Consider the following 18,197-nt stretch of genomic DNA (forward strand, 5'->3'; position numbering starts at 1 on the left):
GCCTTTACCACTACCATTAAAACTCCTTTTGTCTTGTGTCCATGACATCTTTGACAATCTCTCCTTAGCTCCCACCTATTCTTGATCTTCTTATCTTGCTCCAAGGTCTCTTAAACAGTATCAAATTCATCACGTTTCTACTTCTCTTTAGCTCTGAAGAGTCATATGGACCCGAAACTGCTTCTCTCTCCAGATGCTGCCAGACTTGTTGAGTTTTTTGCAGCGCTTTTTGATTTTGTGGCTGTTGGGCTCCTTTCCTTGCAAAGCCACATTGACCTGGGGTTATTGTTTTGACTGTGACAGCTTTTGGTTATCTCCACCTATCACTGGCTGCTTGTCCCAAACCGCACCCCCCCCCCTCCTCCCCTTAAACCAGCTTATATTTCACCCCTTTCCTATTTTTACTTAGTTCTGTTGAAGGGTCATGAGGACTCGAAACATAAACTGTGCTCTTGTCCGCCGATGCTGCCAGACCTGCTGAGTTTTTCCAGGTATTTCTGTTTCTGTTTTTGTTATTGTTCTTGGCCTAGTGGCGGCGCTGTAGGCGGAGTTCCGCTGCCGTTCCCCAGGCCCCACCCACCGGCTCAGGCCCCGCCCCCAGCACCGCTGCGGATTGTGGGGCGGCTGCACTTGTCCCTGGTAACCTGGGGAGATGTTGTGAGGGCGGCTGCAGGGCTGAGGAAAGTAAGCAAACAAAGAAGCTGCTTGCAGACTGAGCGGGAGGGGCCAGTGAAGATGCAGCCAGAGGATGCTCGCTATCTGAAGAGGTTGGTGCGGCGGCCAGGGAGTTGCCGGTTGTTTTGCTGACGGAGTGGGCTGGGCCCAGGAAACCTGCAGCCGCCGTTATTGCACTTTGTGACCAGGGCACCTTTTGAATTCTGCAGTTATTGCCCACTTTGCAGCTACTGTTTAGGGTGCAGGTTTGGCAGACATGTTGTATAAATGTGCAAAGGCACAATCCCCGCTTCCTTGGAGATGCTGACACCGTCACGGGGCACATTTCCACTGGCGCAAGGTGACTCCCGGATACATAGCCTTGATGACATTATGTATGAGTCGGCCTGGAAAATGAATATTGTTGGGCCCCATTTTGGGGGAGCATCATTCGTAGCGAAGCTGATTCCCACGTAGTTGGTGGCAATTTCAGTAGGGGTTGCTGATTAGGAACGCTGACCGATTTCATTCTCTACCTCGCCCTCGTTCGGCGAGGTCAGTTGTATCCTGTGTGCCATTCTGGCTGTGATGATTTGGGGTTACTCACTAGATGCGTTTGTTGAGTCATTAGAACCAGTGCTGGTTGCTATCAGGCTGTTTATCAGGTGGTATCTGGCGAATTTTTTGAGATCGGGCATTCTGTGTTGGCAGGATATGTGACATTTTGGGAATTTGGGGATGGGGGGTGTGGCTTTAAACCACATATCCGCATCATCACTAAGATCGCCCATTTCCCCTCCGTACCATCATCTGCCTGGACCCTTGCCTCAGCTCTTCTGCTGAAACCCTCATCCATGTGTTTGTTACCTCAGGCTTGGCCAGCCTCCTGTATTGTACCCTCTGTAAACTTAAAGACATCCAAAACTCTGCTGGCCATGTCCTTACCTGCCCCAAATCCCGATCACCCATCGCTCCTGTGTTTGCTGACCTACACTGGTTCTTGGTTAAACAACACCTATATTTTCAAAATCTCTTCCTTGTTTTCAAATCCCTTCATGGCCTGGCTCCTCCCTATCCCCACAATCTCCTCCAGCTCTACAACTCTCCAAGATATCTGTGCACCTCTAATTCTGGCTTCTTGAGCATCCCATGGTGACTGTGTTTTCAGCTACCTTACCTTGGCTCTAGGCTCTGGAACTCCCTCTTAATGCTTACCACCTTTCTACCTCACTTTCTCCCTTTAAGACACTCCTTAAAACCTGCCTCTACGAACAAGCTTTTTGTCAACTGCCCTAAGATCATCTTATGTGGCTCTGTGTCATTTTTTGTTTTACGTCTCTGTGGAGCACCTTGGCACTCTTCCACAAATGGTAATTGATGCTAGATCAGTTGTAGAGCTGGAGGAGATTGCGGGGATAGGGAGGAACCAGGCCATGAAGGGATTTGAAAACAAAGAAGAGATTTTGAAAATACAGGTGTTGCTTAACCAAGAACCAGTGTTGGTCAGCAAACACAGGAGTGATGGGTGATTGGGATTTGGGCAGGTAAGGACATGGCCAGCAGAGTTTTGGACGTCTTTAAGTTTACAGAGGGAACAATGTAGGAGGCTGGCCAAGCCTGAGGTAACAAGCACATGGGGGGTGAGGGTTTCAGCAGCAGAAGAGCTGAGGCAAGGGTCGAGGCAGATGATGTTACGGAGGGGGAAATAGGTGATCTTAGTGATGGTGTGGACATGTGGTTTAAAGACCTCCCCGCCCCCCCAAGCCCACGAGGTCAAGTGTGACACTGAGGTGCGAACAGTCTGATTCAGTCTCAGTTGTCAAGGCGAGGGATGGAGTTGAATGTGAGGGTGCGGAGTTTGTGGTGAGCACCAAAATTAGAGGAAATTTCTGCTCTTCCAGCACTGGATGTTGGAAAAGTAATCTGACAATTTAGAGACAGTGGAGGGGTAGGGAGAGGTGGTGGTGAGGTAAAGCAGGCATCAGACAAAAATTGACAGAACCGAAGGATGAGATATCAGGACAGATAACTAAAAGTTTGGTCAAAGTAGATTTTGGGGAGTGTCTTAAAGGAGGAGTTTTAAAAATGTGTGTAGTCAGCATTCCCCATTGTCCAAACATTGAAATGAATAGACACTGTCTAGGGAGCCCCTGTGCTATTTTTGTAGTTTGACATTGCATTGAATTTATACTCTAGAAAGTACAAATCAAAGTGGTACAAGATTAACTCCTCTAGAAAATCTAGATAAGTGCTTCAGTCTGCAGTCAGATTAGGCCCTGGCTCCAAAATTAAACTAAACTTTACGGTTGCTTTAAAACAAAAATTGCATTGAAGTATGATAATGCAACCAAATCATACTGTTGACATACCAAGCCAATTGGTCTCTGTGTACAAGAAAATCTAGTGAAGACTTGGACATGATCAAAAAGGATAACTCATGTTAATACATCATTCTCTGTTATCTTTAAACTTGTGAACATATATTTATTTTTATGGAAATCCAGCATTTTGAGTCTTCACTTCCACCCTCTATTGATTTTACCATGTAGGAGGCTAATGTGTGTCTGGAGCAGCAGTTTGTGTGGGACTAGTGCTAGGAAACATCACTTTCAGGCTTGGTCACTCTTAGCGTTACCACTCCATCCAGGCCGATGCTTTTCATTTAGTTTAGCAGAAAATAGTAATCCACCTTCTGCCTCTCTACCTTTTTAAATTTGGCTACATAATCACTGAACTTCAAAGGTAATTCATTATATGTGAAGCACTTTGCAATGTTCTGATGTGATGAAGTGCTATATAAATCCAAATATATGTTAACATAATGTGACAGCTTCATTACAGACAGCTGTGAAACCAACTCAGCATTGAAACTATATTACTAATGTCTTGGTGATTCTGTTTTATTTTACCACAGGTTGTTCTGTGCCTTGTAATGTAAGCAATTTACAATATCAGTGGGGAAGAGAGATACTGAAGGAGAACATTTTTCAGGTGTCAGCGTTGTTTCAATGGCAGCACACTCAATCAAGCCAAAAAGGTTGTAGGGTGAAGACTTGAGATTTGAATGCATAACAGAGGTCAAAATATTGATTTATTTTTCGAGGGCTCTCCTTGTGATTTTCTCCAGGTCTACTTTTTGATTTTCTGGGGCTATGTTTGGGTTTTCAGGGGCTCCTTTTTCATTCTAATAACTCTATTAGGTGATACAATAACATAGTAACCTTACCTTCTGTATTTGTGTTCATTTTTTAATGGTTTCCTTCTTTAAATAAGATAAGGTAGCATAAATACCAAGGACTATATGTAAAATCTTTTAACTTGAAATTTATAAATATGTTTTTTTGTTTAATTTATTATAAATAAATTTTCCATACTCTGTTTCCAAATCGAAAATTCTCTCTATTTGGCACAAGGTAACTTATTGGGAATGAGTCTCACATTTGCGGCCCTTTTAAAAAAATTAATTGCAAGCAATTAGCACTCTCCAGCATCCTTTTGTTTAGTTCTGCCAACTTCAACTTCTTTCTCCTCAATACCTCTGTCTAGTGAATGCTGACAAACACGTCAGGATACTGACTTCCAACTGTGCAACAAGAGAAATAGACACAAATTAATTCTGCAGCACCAAACTAACCATGAGATAACAAGTGGTTTAATTCACATATACTTTACATTTCCGTGATTTTTGTTTTCCCAAGGTAATGCACCTCCTTTTGCATGATCATCTGTGCTTTAATGAGACATAGACACATAGATACAAGGAGCAGGAGTAGGCCATCTGGCCTTTCGGGCCTGCTCCGCCATTCAATATGATCACAGCTGATCCTCTATCTCAACGCCATATTCCCACTTTCTCTCCATACCCCATGATGCCCCTAATATCCAAAAATTTATCACTTTCTTTCTTGAATATACTCAGTGACCCGGCCTCCACAGCCTTCTGTCATAGGGAATTCCACAGGTTAACCACCCTCTGATTGAAGAAATTTTTCTTTACCTCAGTCCTAAATTACCTATCCTGAGACTGTGGCCCCTGGTTCTAGACTCCCCGACCAGGGGAAACATCCTCCCTGCATCCAGTCTGTCTAGCCCTGTTAGAATTTTATACGTTTCAATCAGATCCCCCCTCATTCTTCTAAACTCTAGTGAATACAGGCCCAGTCGAACCAATCTCTCCTCATACGACAGTTCTGCCATCCCCAGTATCAGCCTAGTGAACCTTCACTGCATTCCCTCTATGGCAAGTATATCCTTTCTTAGTTAGGGAGACCAAAACTGAGTGCAATACTCCAATACTTAACTGCAGTAAGACATCCCTACTTCTGAACTCAAATGCTCTTGCAATGAAGGCCAATGTATCATTAACCTTCCTAATTGCTTGCTGCACCTGCCTATTTACTTTCACTGGCTGGTCTACAAGGACACCCAGATCCCTTTGTACATCCACATTTCCCAATATATCACCATTTAAATAATACTTTGCCTTTCTGTTTTTCACTCCAAAGTGTATAACTTCAAATTTATCCACGTTATACTCTATCCGCCCATGAGTTTGCCCACACATACAACTTATCTAAATCGCCCTTAAGCCTCCTTGCATCCTCCTCACAACTTACAACCTCACCCAGTTTTGTGTCATCAGTAAACTTGGAAATATTGCATTTGGTTCCCTCATCCAAGTCATTTATATATATCGTGACTAGCTGGGGCCCAAGCACCGAGACCTGCGATACATCCCTAGTCACCGCCTGCCACCGGGGCACTTATTCCCACTATCTGTTTCTGGTCTGTCAACCAATTCTCAATCCATGCCAGTATATCACCCCCAATCCCATGTGCTTTAATTTTTCCCACCAGCCTCTTATGTGGGACCCTATCAAAAGCCTTCTTGAAATCCAAATACACTACATCTAATGGTTCTCCCTTATCTGTTCTACTAGTTACATCCTCAAAAAACTTCATTAGATTAGTTAAGCATGATTTCCCTTTCATAAACCCATGCTGACTTTGTCTAATCCCGCTACTGCTTTCCATGTGTTCTGTTACCACATCTTTATTAGCATTTTTCCCACTATTGATGTTAGGCTAACTGATTTGCAATTCTCAGTTTTTCCTCTCCCTCCTTTTTTAAATAGTGGGGTTACATTTGCCACCCTGCAATCTGTAGGAACTGCTCCAGAGTCTGTAGAATTTTGGAAGATGACCACCAATGCATCCAATATTTCTGGGGCCACTGCCTTTATTACTCTGGGATGTAGATTATCAGGCCCTGGGGATTTTTCAGCCTTTAACCCCATTAATTTCTCTAGCACCATTTTAAAAAAAACTAATGCTGATTTTCTTCAATTCCTCCCTCTCACTAGACCCTTGGTTCCCTAACATTTCTGGGAAATTACTTGTGTCCTCTTTTGTGAAGACAGAACCAAAATGTGTGTTCAATTCTTCTGCCATTTCTTTGTTCCCTATTATAAGTTCCCCCGTTTCTGACTGTAAGGGACCTATGTTTGTGTTTGCATATTTCGCAGTCCTTTTCTCTTCACATATTTATAGAAGCTTTTACAGTCAGTTTTTAATGTTCCTTGCTAGTTTACTCTCATACTCCATTTTCCCCTTCTTGATCAATTTTCTTGTCCACTTTTGCTGAATCCTAAATGCTCCCAATCCTCAGACTTGCTGCTTTTTCTGGTAATTTTATATGTCTCCTAATTTCTTTTGCAACCCACGATTGAGCCATCTTTTCTGTTTTATTTTTGTGTCAGACAGGAATGAATAATTGTTGTAATTCATGCATACGTTCCTTAAATATTAGCCATTGCCTATCCACTGTCAACCCTTTTAGTAATGTTCCCTAATCCATCATTGCCAACTCGCGCCTCATACTCTTGTAGTTCCCTTTATTTAGATTCAGGACCCTAGTTTCGGATTTAATTTCTTCACTCTCCATCCTAATGAACAATTCTATCATTTTATGGTTGCTCTTCCCAAGGGACCCTGCCCAACAAGTTTGTTAATTAATCCTTTCTCATTGCACAATACCCAGTCTAGGATAGCCTGCTCTCTAGTTGGTTCCTCAATGTATTGGTCTAAAAAACCATCATAGGAAATCCTCCTCCACAGTATTATTGTTAGTTTGGTTTGTCCAATCTATATGTAGATTAAAGTCACCCATGATTACAGTTGTGCCCTTATTGCATGCGTCTCTAATTTCCTATTTTCCTTATCTCCATTATTGTTTGGGGGCCTATAGACAACCCCGACCAACGTTTTTTGCCCTTTGGTGTTTCTTATCTTCACCCAAACAGATTCCACATCGTGATTTTCTGAGCCAATATCTTTCCTCATTATTGCATTGATTTCCTCCTTTACTAACAATGCTACCCCACCTCCTTTCCCTATTTGTCTGTCCTCCTAGATTGGAACCCCTTAGCACAGAAGCATCCTAGTTATTTTAAAGACACATACCACTTTATAGAGGTGGTTAACTCATGAGCTGTAACCCCCAATGTCATAATTTTTACAATGAACATTGAAAGTCTGTACACAAATATAGAAACAGTGAGGGGTGTGCTGACTGTCCGAAATAACTTTAATAAATTTCCCCAGCCTGACAGACCAGATGAAATTATTATCCAGTTACTACACTTAGGTTTAACAAAATATGACTTTGAATTCAACAATGAATTTTATCTACAAATCAAAGACACAGGTAATGTAGGTAAGAATTTTTTCCTAGCCTATGCAAACGTTAACATGGCAGATTGAGAAGAGAGTTAATGAAAGTGTCCCTGGCTCCCTATGTGTTACTACAGATACTTGGATGACATATGGGGTATTTTGACTCTCACAGAAGCAGAATTAGAAGAATTCATCAATGTCCTCAATAATCATCACCCCTCCATTAAATTTAAATTCACAACACACAAGGAAAGCAGTAAGTTCCTAGACACCACAGTATTTAAATTGGCACAAGAAAACAGCAGGTATAAACTTGCAACAAAAGTTTTTCAAGATAACTGATACATGCACACACTTTACTCCTTGGAAATTATGGGCTTTAAACTAATATGACTAGACACTACCACAAAGGAAAAGAAAAGAGAAACAGTGGATTACAAATTTAGCAGTACAGTTACCAAATGGTTCGAACGAAGTATAAGGCAGGCCAGTTTTCACCCAGACTTAAAACTGAAAATACTCATATAAATCTCCTGCTTGACAGGATTCTTAATCTCCATGGGTGTATAAACAGAAGTCATTTCTTAGCTCTCTGAATCCTTGGAATTCCCACTGGTCCTGCTATTCTCACTGTTCTGATCATTTGAGTTTCTTGTTTGCGGAGGATACCTACCAGCAGCATGACACTGATGACTGAAGTGAAGGATTATAGCAGCATTGCTGCTGTACTTGTTGGATTTAGAGAACGACAATTCTGACAAAATTCCATAACCCTCATCCAATAATTAGCCCTCCAGTGATTTATATCCACTAGAGAGCTCTTCACTCCATGACTAACTTTAAACCTTTCTCATCGAAACGACCTCCTCTCGATGGCGACAGTGGGACCAACCCGAATAACTGCTCCAGGAACCCTCTCTCCTGCCCTTGATGCTCTTCCAATCATAGATACTGCCCCTGAAGGAGGAGCAAGAGCAGGAGAATCTGTGATTGGAGGAGCAGCTCCTTATAGATTCTGTCACTTCCACATGTGGGGGCAACTTTTCTCTCATTGGCTGCCCCAGTCATTGATTTTCCCTGGGCTATTTGAGGCTTTTGCCTCTGCCTCCATGTATTTTGAACTCTGGTGATAATCTAGGTTGACTCTTCAGTGCAGAAATGAGGAAGTGCTGCACTGCCAATGGTGTTGTTTTTCAAATGAAATATTAAATGAAGGCCCCGCCTGCCTTCTAGGGTGGGTGGAACTTCCTCCAGAATCTTTTCTGCCTCTTCACCTTTAAAAGCTCAGTGGTTCAGCTAAGCTTCTGAACCCCTCTTCCAATCTCCCCTTCCATTAATTGGTATCCGTTCACTTTTTTCCTGCCCCCACCTCTGTAAAGTGCCTTGAGATGTTTTATATTCTTTGAGGTGCAATATGAATGCAAATTGTTGCTGTGTTCATGTTTGATAGATTTCAGACCCGTCACATATACTTAAAATGAGTGTTCATTTTGATTTGCAATGTAATTGATCTTAATGTAGTTCACTGTAGACTAAACATTAGTCCATATCTCTGGCCAGGTTTATAATGGAGTTCTTTGTTTTTAATTGTATAAATTCCACTTGTAACATTTCTATTGATAGCAATTCTGGATATTGTGAATTAGAGATGTATTACACAAAGTCAAAGAAGTCTAATCTGTCTGCTGTGGTCCTTGGATGTGCTAGTGCTGGACAGATTTTCAGCTTGTCAAAAACAGTTACTTCAACTTTAAACATTGAGACATAATCCTAGGAAATCAAATGAAAGACTGCTTTGGGAATAAATGAGAAACTAAAATGTTGAGTACAAAAGGGCTACAACAGGTCATAAAGGATCAGATGTAACAGTGGAAAGCAACTGGATAATTGAGTGGAATGTTCTGGTCCTGACCTTGATGTATGCAATTTATTTTCTTTTAATGTTTCTTGTAATAGGTGGAGAAACATGGTGTTGATGTACAGCATGTTGTGGAATGGATGATAAAACCTGGGACTGCCCATTCAGCTCATCACAGACTGAGTTTCTAATTTCTGTGTGCTGGGAGGAGAATGTGGGGTACCCAGAGGTGTTTGGATATGAGAGGAGAGTAAAGAATGGTTCTTGTCATTGAAGGAATTCGCATCACAATTGTTTTTAATACAGTGATAGTACTTGAATTGTGTAAGTTGGGGAAAACAATTGGTGAGATTTCTGTTACTGTAAAGGTATTTCTTCTTTCCATCCTCAAACTTGAGCAAAGTGTGGTTGAGGGCTACAATATTCTTTTAACTTGATTCTCAATTTATTTCTCTGTTCATGTCACCTGAATGAAGGAACGATAAGAAATGCCTGATCAGACCATCTAGTACAAGCTGATGTTTTAAGTCCATATACAGGATTCGCTCAGATTTTTTACTCCCTTGTGGCTTGACATTAAAATCCAGAATGATTTTTACTTATAGCTTTAAATTAGAATTTTCTTGGAACTGTTCCCAGCGTTGGGTGTTTTCAGTATTCCTTGTGAAATAAGTTAAAATAATCTCTGCAATGCGCGAACTGGACAGGAGACATAAGTTGCATGATTTTTAGTTAGTTTAGTTTTTTGGGAATAATAATTTGGGAAGAGGATGGGTTAATAGTAAGAGCTCTGTGTGATCGGAAGTGCAGTAAGATGACTACATAGCCCTTCCTGTCCTTTCCCTGAATTCCCCCCATCCATCCCATGACCCCCTACACTTTAAAAAAAAACTGACTCATTGATCACCTGATAGTGGTAGGTGCATGGTTGTAATAGTAAGTTAATTTGTAATAGTTAAGTCTTTTAAGAACTGCTTTGCTCTCCTTGCTAAGCAGGATTTAAAATTCATAAACCAAATAAGTAATGTCAATAGTTGAATATTGGTTTAATAGTTGTATTTCAGGAAGCAAATAAGTACTGTAAGTCCAACACTCCTTGTTCTCTTTATTTTCCTTTCGAGCTCATTGCTTTATGCCTTTTTTCTGTGGGGATTCAGTCTGAACATGTTTGCAAATGTCTTGCTGTTCCTACTGCAGAATTTAGCTGTTTAGCTTTACAAAGTGTTAATGGCCTGCAACAAGAGTGACACTGGGTTGTAACATCCGAGCTCCCCCGCGTCGTATTTGTGGGGGGCGGGGTATCCCAAAGTTGTGCTGGGGAATCCCCTTGAGAAGCCCCCAGGTAAGGGTTTGCATGGCAATTGTCCAGAATTGCAAACTTCCTCTGGGCAATTGCACTGCACTGGGAAACATCCGAAAATGTGTCTTAAATTGCAAACTTCGGATGGTTCCAACAGGGTTACATCAATAGTTACCCTGAAAAAGTTAGCAGAATTAAAACCTGTTCTAACTTCTGGGTAACTATTGTACAGATCCATCATACCCAGACCAACCCCCCGCCGCCACCCCTCGGGTCTCCCACCAGAGCCCTGACCACCCCAGAGGACCCCCTCCACCTACCCGGCGACTAACTCCCACCCCCATCCCCAGCCCCCTGCCACGGGTTCACCCTCCCCCCAACTAAACAGTGTGCCCCCCCCCCCCCCCCCCCAAGGGATACCCCCCACCGGGATGAGACTCCCCCCCCCCCCCCCAACCCACCACAGGTCCGACTGTCACTCCCACACATGCCTGGGGCCCTGCACACCCCCCCTCCCCCTGCCACAGACCTGACATCTCCCCTCCCTCATCTCCCCCGTCCCCCCGAGGTCCGACTCCCTCAGCCCTTGAGGCCCGATTTTCCACCACCCACCCACCCCCAAATACTATCCACTTACCTTCTCCCTGGCCTGTCAAGGGCGTTTAAATTTCAATGGGACCTTTAACTTAACTGGTGCCGTAAAAAGGGGTTGTGTCCTCCTTCACTTGGATGGAGCTGGACATCGACGCTGGGGATGTGCTGCACCACCTGGATCTTGCCTGGCCTGAGTTGGAAGATTGGTCAAGAAAGGATTGGAAGAAAAATCAAGTAATTAGTTGGGCACGGAGTGACAATCTGATGCTTCTCGCCAATCTGAGGAAGTTGCAGCCAATGTTTTTCTGTCCCAATACCCTTAGATGATTCCGAAAACACTAAAACAGGCATTGCGGAAGCTTTTATATCTAAATTTGTTTTTTAGCAACAAAAAAAGCATGCATGCACAGCTTTAAATTAGTCTTCAGATTGATATGTGACACTGTTTTTAGTTGGTGCCTGACCGAGATTGTGGAATTAGTTTATTGTTTTCCTAAAATTTCAAATGCATTGGCTGTCCTTTGCACATCCCCCACAAAAATGGCTCCGATTGTCACTGAGATACCCAGTTAATTCCTCTGATACTTTGCTTCCTGTCTGGATTATCCTCACGTGCTTTCTTTGTTCTTCCCATTTGCATGTCTTCCATTGTTACTCCTGGCAAAACCTTTTCTCAGTTGTCTTTTTAATCATTTTTGGTCTCTGAATTCTTTACTCCTGCTGTTCTCAACTATTTGAGCATCTGTGTCTCTTCTCCTTGCCTCCCATGACATTTTCTAGCTCACCTCCACTCACTTTGTTGTTCCCAGTACCTGTATAGCTATAGTTTGAAATAAACGACTGGAATAGAATGCACCAGAATAGATAACTTAAGAAGAAAACCTAGTTAATGTTTCTTAAAGCTGCTTTTGAAATTCTGGAAATTGAGGATTAGTGGTCAGAATAATTGCCATACCCTTGGGATATAAAATAATAAATTAGCTCTGAAATGTTTTTTAATAAAAAAACTCTTCACTTTTACTGCATGGCCAAAATTACTTCGTAATGAAAACTGTTCAAGAGAGTTGCCTTGCCAGATTTGTAAGCAATGCAATATATTTGCAAAATTGTGTTGTAAAGGATTTAGGTTACGTTGGCTTATTTCCTGACTGACTTCAAAACAAGAAAAAATGTGCAAGGCTAGCTATGGCATACAAGCAGTAAACTTGAGTCTGTAGTCAAGTGCACAGACTTAAATTTCTTGTCCCTTCAGTAACACATCAAAAATAACTTTAATTAACTTAATGTTAACAATGTTGTATATACCAGATGTGATGTTTCCAATCTATCTAAATTTTAAATAGAAGTTCGTAATGCTGTAGTTTGAATCGTTATATGCAGTATTTTCAAAGTTGGGCCTACTTAGATTCCTATACTTTGTATCTGTGATAACTGAGATGTTTGAGAGCTAAGTGCTCAGTAACATCCAAGTTTTTCTAGATTTAAACATGCTTAGGTGTTTGTTTTAAGCAGATTATTCGACTCATGGTTCATGCTGATGTGTTCAACGGTTTTCTTGATTTAAAAACAGAAAATGCTAGAAAACTCAGGTCTGAGAGCATCTATAGAGAGAGGAAAGTCACAGACTCGAAACGTTAACTCCGTTTCTCTCTCTACAGATGCTCTCAGACCTGCTGAGTTTTTCCAGCATTTTGTTTTTATTTCAGATTTCCAGCTTCCGCAGTATTTTTCTTTTATCTTAGTTTTTCTTGATTTGTTACATCTTAACCTTCTGTAACTGTCTTAATATATTCCAAGAAAGGTTTCTTGAAGATTGAATGTGCAATGTTTCCATGTATGGGCTTATTTGCACTTGTCCTGGGAAAAATTTTAGAAAACAGAAAAGTTGTAGCCAAGTTAAAAGTCAGAATATTTTCATTATTAAGAACTGATTTAAATGAGTTGATAGCAATCTCACTTAACACTATAGTTAAATTTTCTGATACGTGCAAAGAATAACAATGATTTGTAAATTGAAAATTTACAAATTTAATTTCTTGCAATTGGTTAATGTTTGTGACTGGAATAGTTGATTTGTCAGCTGAAACTGAAGAATATTTTGTGCAATATCTATCAATATTTTATGGAAAATGATTAATGCTTTATTTCGTATTTAGCAGTTTAAAGGATGCTGTGAAGCGTAGTGCTTTCTTTCCCCCCAGATTCAAAGTCCTACATAAAAATTATATAGGTTGATCCTTAGATCTCTGGGACCTGATCTTTGCATGTGTATAGCGAGGTGTTCTCTACTTTGCTTATATGTTCTGCCTAAGACATTTCAACTGGAAAGGAAGGTAATATGTTAGATGTAGGCATAGATTAGTTGTTTGGTAGTACAGGACTTGAGTATTGCTGAAAAAGGAGACATTTTTTGTCAAAGCTTTTCATCTTGCATTCATCGGGACAATTTGCAAGAAAATTCCAATGTCGGGGAAACAACAAATTGATACCGTATGAAAAGAGTGTGTTGATTCTTTGGAAGTGGACTCTGATTGGTAGAGGCATTGCCATGGGGAATGCACCAGTTGATGTTGACTGACAGTTCACTGCCAAGCATTGTTTGAAATTTAAACCGGGCAGCTTGACTCTGGTCAAGACATTGCCCTGAGGAATAAACCAGCAAATGGCTGTCACTTATTTTGTTTAGCTGAAACAGGTGCAGTGCGTGTACATGTTCTTTCCGTCTGCAAAGAACAGGGCCCTGTGTATTATTATATGTAGCTTCCAGTACACGCAAATGCACCACACTGCGAGCCTGACTGGTTGTCAGCATAATTCTTAGCACACTGAGGATTATTTAGTAAATGTTGTCCGTTGTCCAATCGCGGAATCACATCTCATGCTGGACACTGAGTTTTGCAAACACAGGCTGTTTGGGTACGGTCTGTACCTTGTCCATTGCAAATAGCAGAAGGGATATGCTGTTTGATATGATCTGCTAGTCTTTGGGATGTATGCCCTACATACCTAACATCACACTGGCACTGAAATTCATACACCACATTGCTCATTTGTGAGATAGGCATCATGTCTTTTTGGCTTGACGGCAGCATCCTGTTAACGGTGAATACCCACTTGTGTTGCTACTGCATCTTCATAACTTTAGCCTCAATATGGGCTATTTATAATTTATAAGTCACTGTCACTGAGTAGCTTTCACTTAGCAAGTGACGTTTCTGATTTTTGTGAAACTTATTGCAGACTTAGCCTCTCAATTTGCTATCGGCCAACTTTGTTGAGGATTGGATCAACAGGTTGTCATTCAAGTAATACCCTTGGATTCAGAAATCTCCCGTTTGGCTAGGTCTCCTGCCGTTGTCAGTGAATGAAACATTGTATGTGTGCATGATCCTGATTGTCTCAAACTGTTATGGTATGTGGGAAAACACACTTCTAATGCCCCAGCTGTGAACTTAATCCACAAACTAAGTAACTTGTATGTTGCAAGGGAAACCAAAAAGGGAAATTGAAAAACAAAACTGACCCTCCCATTTTCCATGGAAACTAAGACTGAAACTGAGATTGGAAATCAAAACTTCTGAGTAGACTGAACCTGGTTGAAATCACATATAAGGATACAGAGGACCCGAGCTCAGTAGTAATTGGTGAGTCCAGTGGTACAATATAGGCAGGCTGAAGAAAACAGAGGCTGGATACAGAAAGTGAGAATAAACAAATACACAGTTGCTGCAGCTGTTTCTGATACTTGAAGAAAGCATTGGATCTACGCCATCCAGACAGAGTTGAGGAGATTCTACAAACCTATCACACTTTTGGTGAAGACTATATGTGTGGAACTTGGGTTGGTTGTGTGCAGCTGTCAACTGGGGATCAGACTACATCGTAGAAGAGTAGGAGCTGAAATTCTTCATGAGGGAGAAAGAGTTTTGAATGACTTTGTGATTGAGTTTGATGACCTATAATGCTGAGTAGACTGCTGAGCCAATTCATTAGATTTGTCTTAGTTGTATCTGCCATTTAGTTTGTAATCTATAATTCATGATCGACCTGTTAATTCATGTTTCACTTATGTTGATGCTGGATTTGAGTGTTTAGGAAGTACCTAAGATAGTATTTAATGTTTGCTTTGTTTTATTCTTGTATAGTAAAATAATCTTCTGTTTTAAACTGTGAAGTCTTATGGCTTCATTCTTTGAATAAATAACTGGGATTTCAGATTTTTTTTTACTTACTGCTTTTTGCCAATATCATAACAATATGGATAGAGATAAAAGATAATAAGGGATCCATCACATTACAAGGTGTCATCTGCAGACCACCTAGTAATGGAAGGGAGGCAGAGAAAGAAATATGCAGACAAATTAGGGAATTGGGTAAAAAGCACAGTAGTAACTTTGGAGATTTTAATTACCCTGTTATTAATTGGTAAGAAGAGATGGGTAAAGGGGATAAAGGACTGGAGCTCCAACAAAGTGTACAGGGCTGCTTTTTAACCCAATATGTATAAAGCCCAACAATGGAAAATTTGCTATTGGATCTAGTAATGGGGAATGAGTCGGAGTAGATAAGAGAAGTAAATGTAGATAAATATCTCGGCAATAGTGATGATAATATAATAGCTTTAAAATGATAGGAAGGGACATAAATATGACAAAAACCAAGCTGATAGATTAGAAAAAGCTGATTTTAGGGGCTGAGAATAGAACTTGGGAAAATAAAATGGGTAGCTATATTGGCAAACATCGATGTGAAACAACAATGGGAAATGGTTAAAATAGGGTTTAACAGAGTGCAGGAAAATATATTCAGCTAAAGGAAAGAACAAGCTAAATGCTAGTGGGATACTATGAATGAATAAAGACATAAGAGAACAACTAAGTGTTAGAGGAATACATTAGGTACATAGACAGCAGAGAAGTGCATGATGAAAGAGAATACCAAGAGATTAGGAGAGAAGACAAAAAAAAATAATTAGGAAGACAGAGGAACCAGGAACTTAAATTATGAAGGAACGTAAAACAAAATACTGTTGTAAAATATATTACAGTCATATCATTAACAAAAAGAAGACTGTGATGGGAACCAGACCATTAGGTATAGACAGGATAATACCACAGGTAACGATAGAGAAATGGCAGAAATATTAAATAATTATTCCACTTCACCTTTTACCAGACAGAATGGATAGACATGATGTTGGATGATGAGATGAACGATGAAATAAGTTCATTTAAACTTATTTAAAATAAAAAAGGGGAGGTATTGAAACTAAACAAACTTGGAGGACAAAGTCCCTTGTCGGTTTGGATTGCACCTAGTATTTTAAAAGAATCTAGGGAAGAAATAGCAGAGGGTATTACTACTCATATTTAATAATTCATTAGAAAAGGATGTAGTGCCTGTTGACTGGCAGATAGCTAATGTATTTCCTATGCTTGCGAAGAGGGACAGAACATATCCAGGGATTTATGAACCAGACAACTTAACATCAGTGGTAGGGAAAATAATAGAATTTTTATGAAAGGAGAGAAGAACATATAGAAATGAGAAATATAATAGTCAGCATAAATTTCAAAAGGATAAGTCTTGCTTGACCAACCAAGGAGGAGGTGACAGAGAATAGACAATGGTAATGCAGTAAATGTAATTTATCTGGATTTTCAAAAGGCCTTTGATGAGGTCTGCCATAATAGACTAATGAATAAGGTTGGAGAATGTGGGTTCAGTGGACACAAGTGGCAGACTGGATTGCTAGCTGGCTTCCAAGACAAAGCAGAGAGTGGGAGTAAAGATGGTTATTCAGAATGACAATGTTGGGACCACTGCTGTTCACAATTTACGTTAATAATTTGAACTTTGAACCAAAAACACAATTTCTAAGTTTGCAGATGACACCAAATTGTGGGTGGGTAGTCAGTACTGAAGAGGACCGCAACAGATTACAGGAGGACATTGATAAATAATTGGGAAACAAAGATCACAGATAAATGTGACGTAGTATATTTAAGGAAGAATAGGGAGGCCACTTATTGGAAGGCACAAGTCTAGGTGAGGAACAAAGGGATCTCAGAGCGCAAACACACAAATCGCTAGAAGTTGCACCACAGGTTAGCAAGGCCATAAAAAAGCAAGCCAAGCGTTAGGCTTTACTTCTAGAAGGATAGAATTGAAAAGTAGAGAAGTAATGCTAAACCCAAATCGAACCTTGTTTAGATCACATTTAAGAGTACTATGTGTACTTCTGGCCACTATGTTATAAAAAGGATTTAGAGACACAGGAAAGTGTGCAGAGAAGGTTGACAGGGATGATACCAGAAATGTGTGGGTACACATATCAAGAAAGGTTTGACAGGCTGGGCTCCCTTCTCTCTTGAAAAAAGCAGGCTGATGGGAGACCTAATAGAGGTCTTTAAAATTATAGAAGGATTTGATAGAGTGAATACAGAGAGAATGGCTCAGATCTTTGGAGCTGCAGCAGTGATGAGTGGATTGCCGCTGTGCTTGAAAATATCCCTGACCCGATGCTGCTGTGCATTTCTTCCAGGGTCGTCTCTGGGGAACTCTGTCAGAATGGAGTAGAGGTTGGGGGGAGGAAAGGACACAGCCTTTTTATGGCACTGGCTGCCGTATAGTAAGTTTAAAGGTCCTATCTTTGAATGTTAGTGAATGGGTGAGGTGCATAGGAGGTTGGTCGGGTCAGGAGGCTAGCTTGCGGGAGAGGTAGTCTGGGTTGGTAGGGTAGCCAGGTCAGGGGGTTGTTGGGTTGGGGAGGAGAGGATTATTGATTTAGGTTGGGGTAGTCAGGAGGAGGCTGTCGGGATGTTGGCATAGGGGGTTAGTTAGGTCAGGAAAGAAGGATAGTGCGGTGGCCAGGGAGGGGGATTTGTCTGGTGGTCAGGGAGGTAGTCGGGTTGGGAGCTGGTGGTTGGAGAGGTCAGTCGTGTCAGGGTGGTCAGGTCAGGTTAGGGGTGGGGTGTAGTGTGGGAGGCCATTCAAATTGTGTTCGGGCCGGGGGTTGGGGGGGGTCCTAGCCGGGGCTAGTAGGGTCGGGGGGAAGGCGGTTTGTCTGATTGGGGGATGGTTCTGGAGTTAGCCAGGATGATCTGTCTAATGTTT

The 18,197-nt window shown here is 41.1% G+C and overlaps 1 protein-coding gene across 1 annotated transcript in view; it reads left to right on the forward strand.

The window, feature by feature from the left end:
• Window positions 1-608: 608 nt before the first annotated feature.
• The window catches only part of kifap3a (kinesin-associated protein 3a), a 229,571-nt gene continuing 211,982 nt past the window's right edge, over window positions 609-18,197 (forward strand). The window contains exon 1 of the mRNA XM_078561360.1: window positions 609-767. Within this exon, the coding sequence (XP_078417486.1) occupies window positions 736-767 (32 nt within the window). The 5' untranslated portion in view covers window positions 609-735. The remainder of the gene's footprint in view (window positions 768-18,197) is intronic.

This window comes from Cetorhinus maximus, chromosome 17 (genome assembly GCF_964194155.1).
Source record: "Cetorhinus maximus chromosome 17, sCetMax3.hap1.1, whole genome shotgun sequence".
In the NCBI taxonomy this organism is placed as follows: Eukaryota; Metazoa; Chordata; class Chondrichthyes; order Lamniformes; family Cetorhinidae; genus Cetorhinus; species Cetorhinus maximus.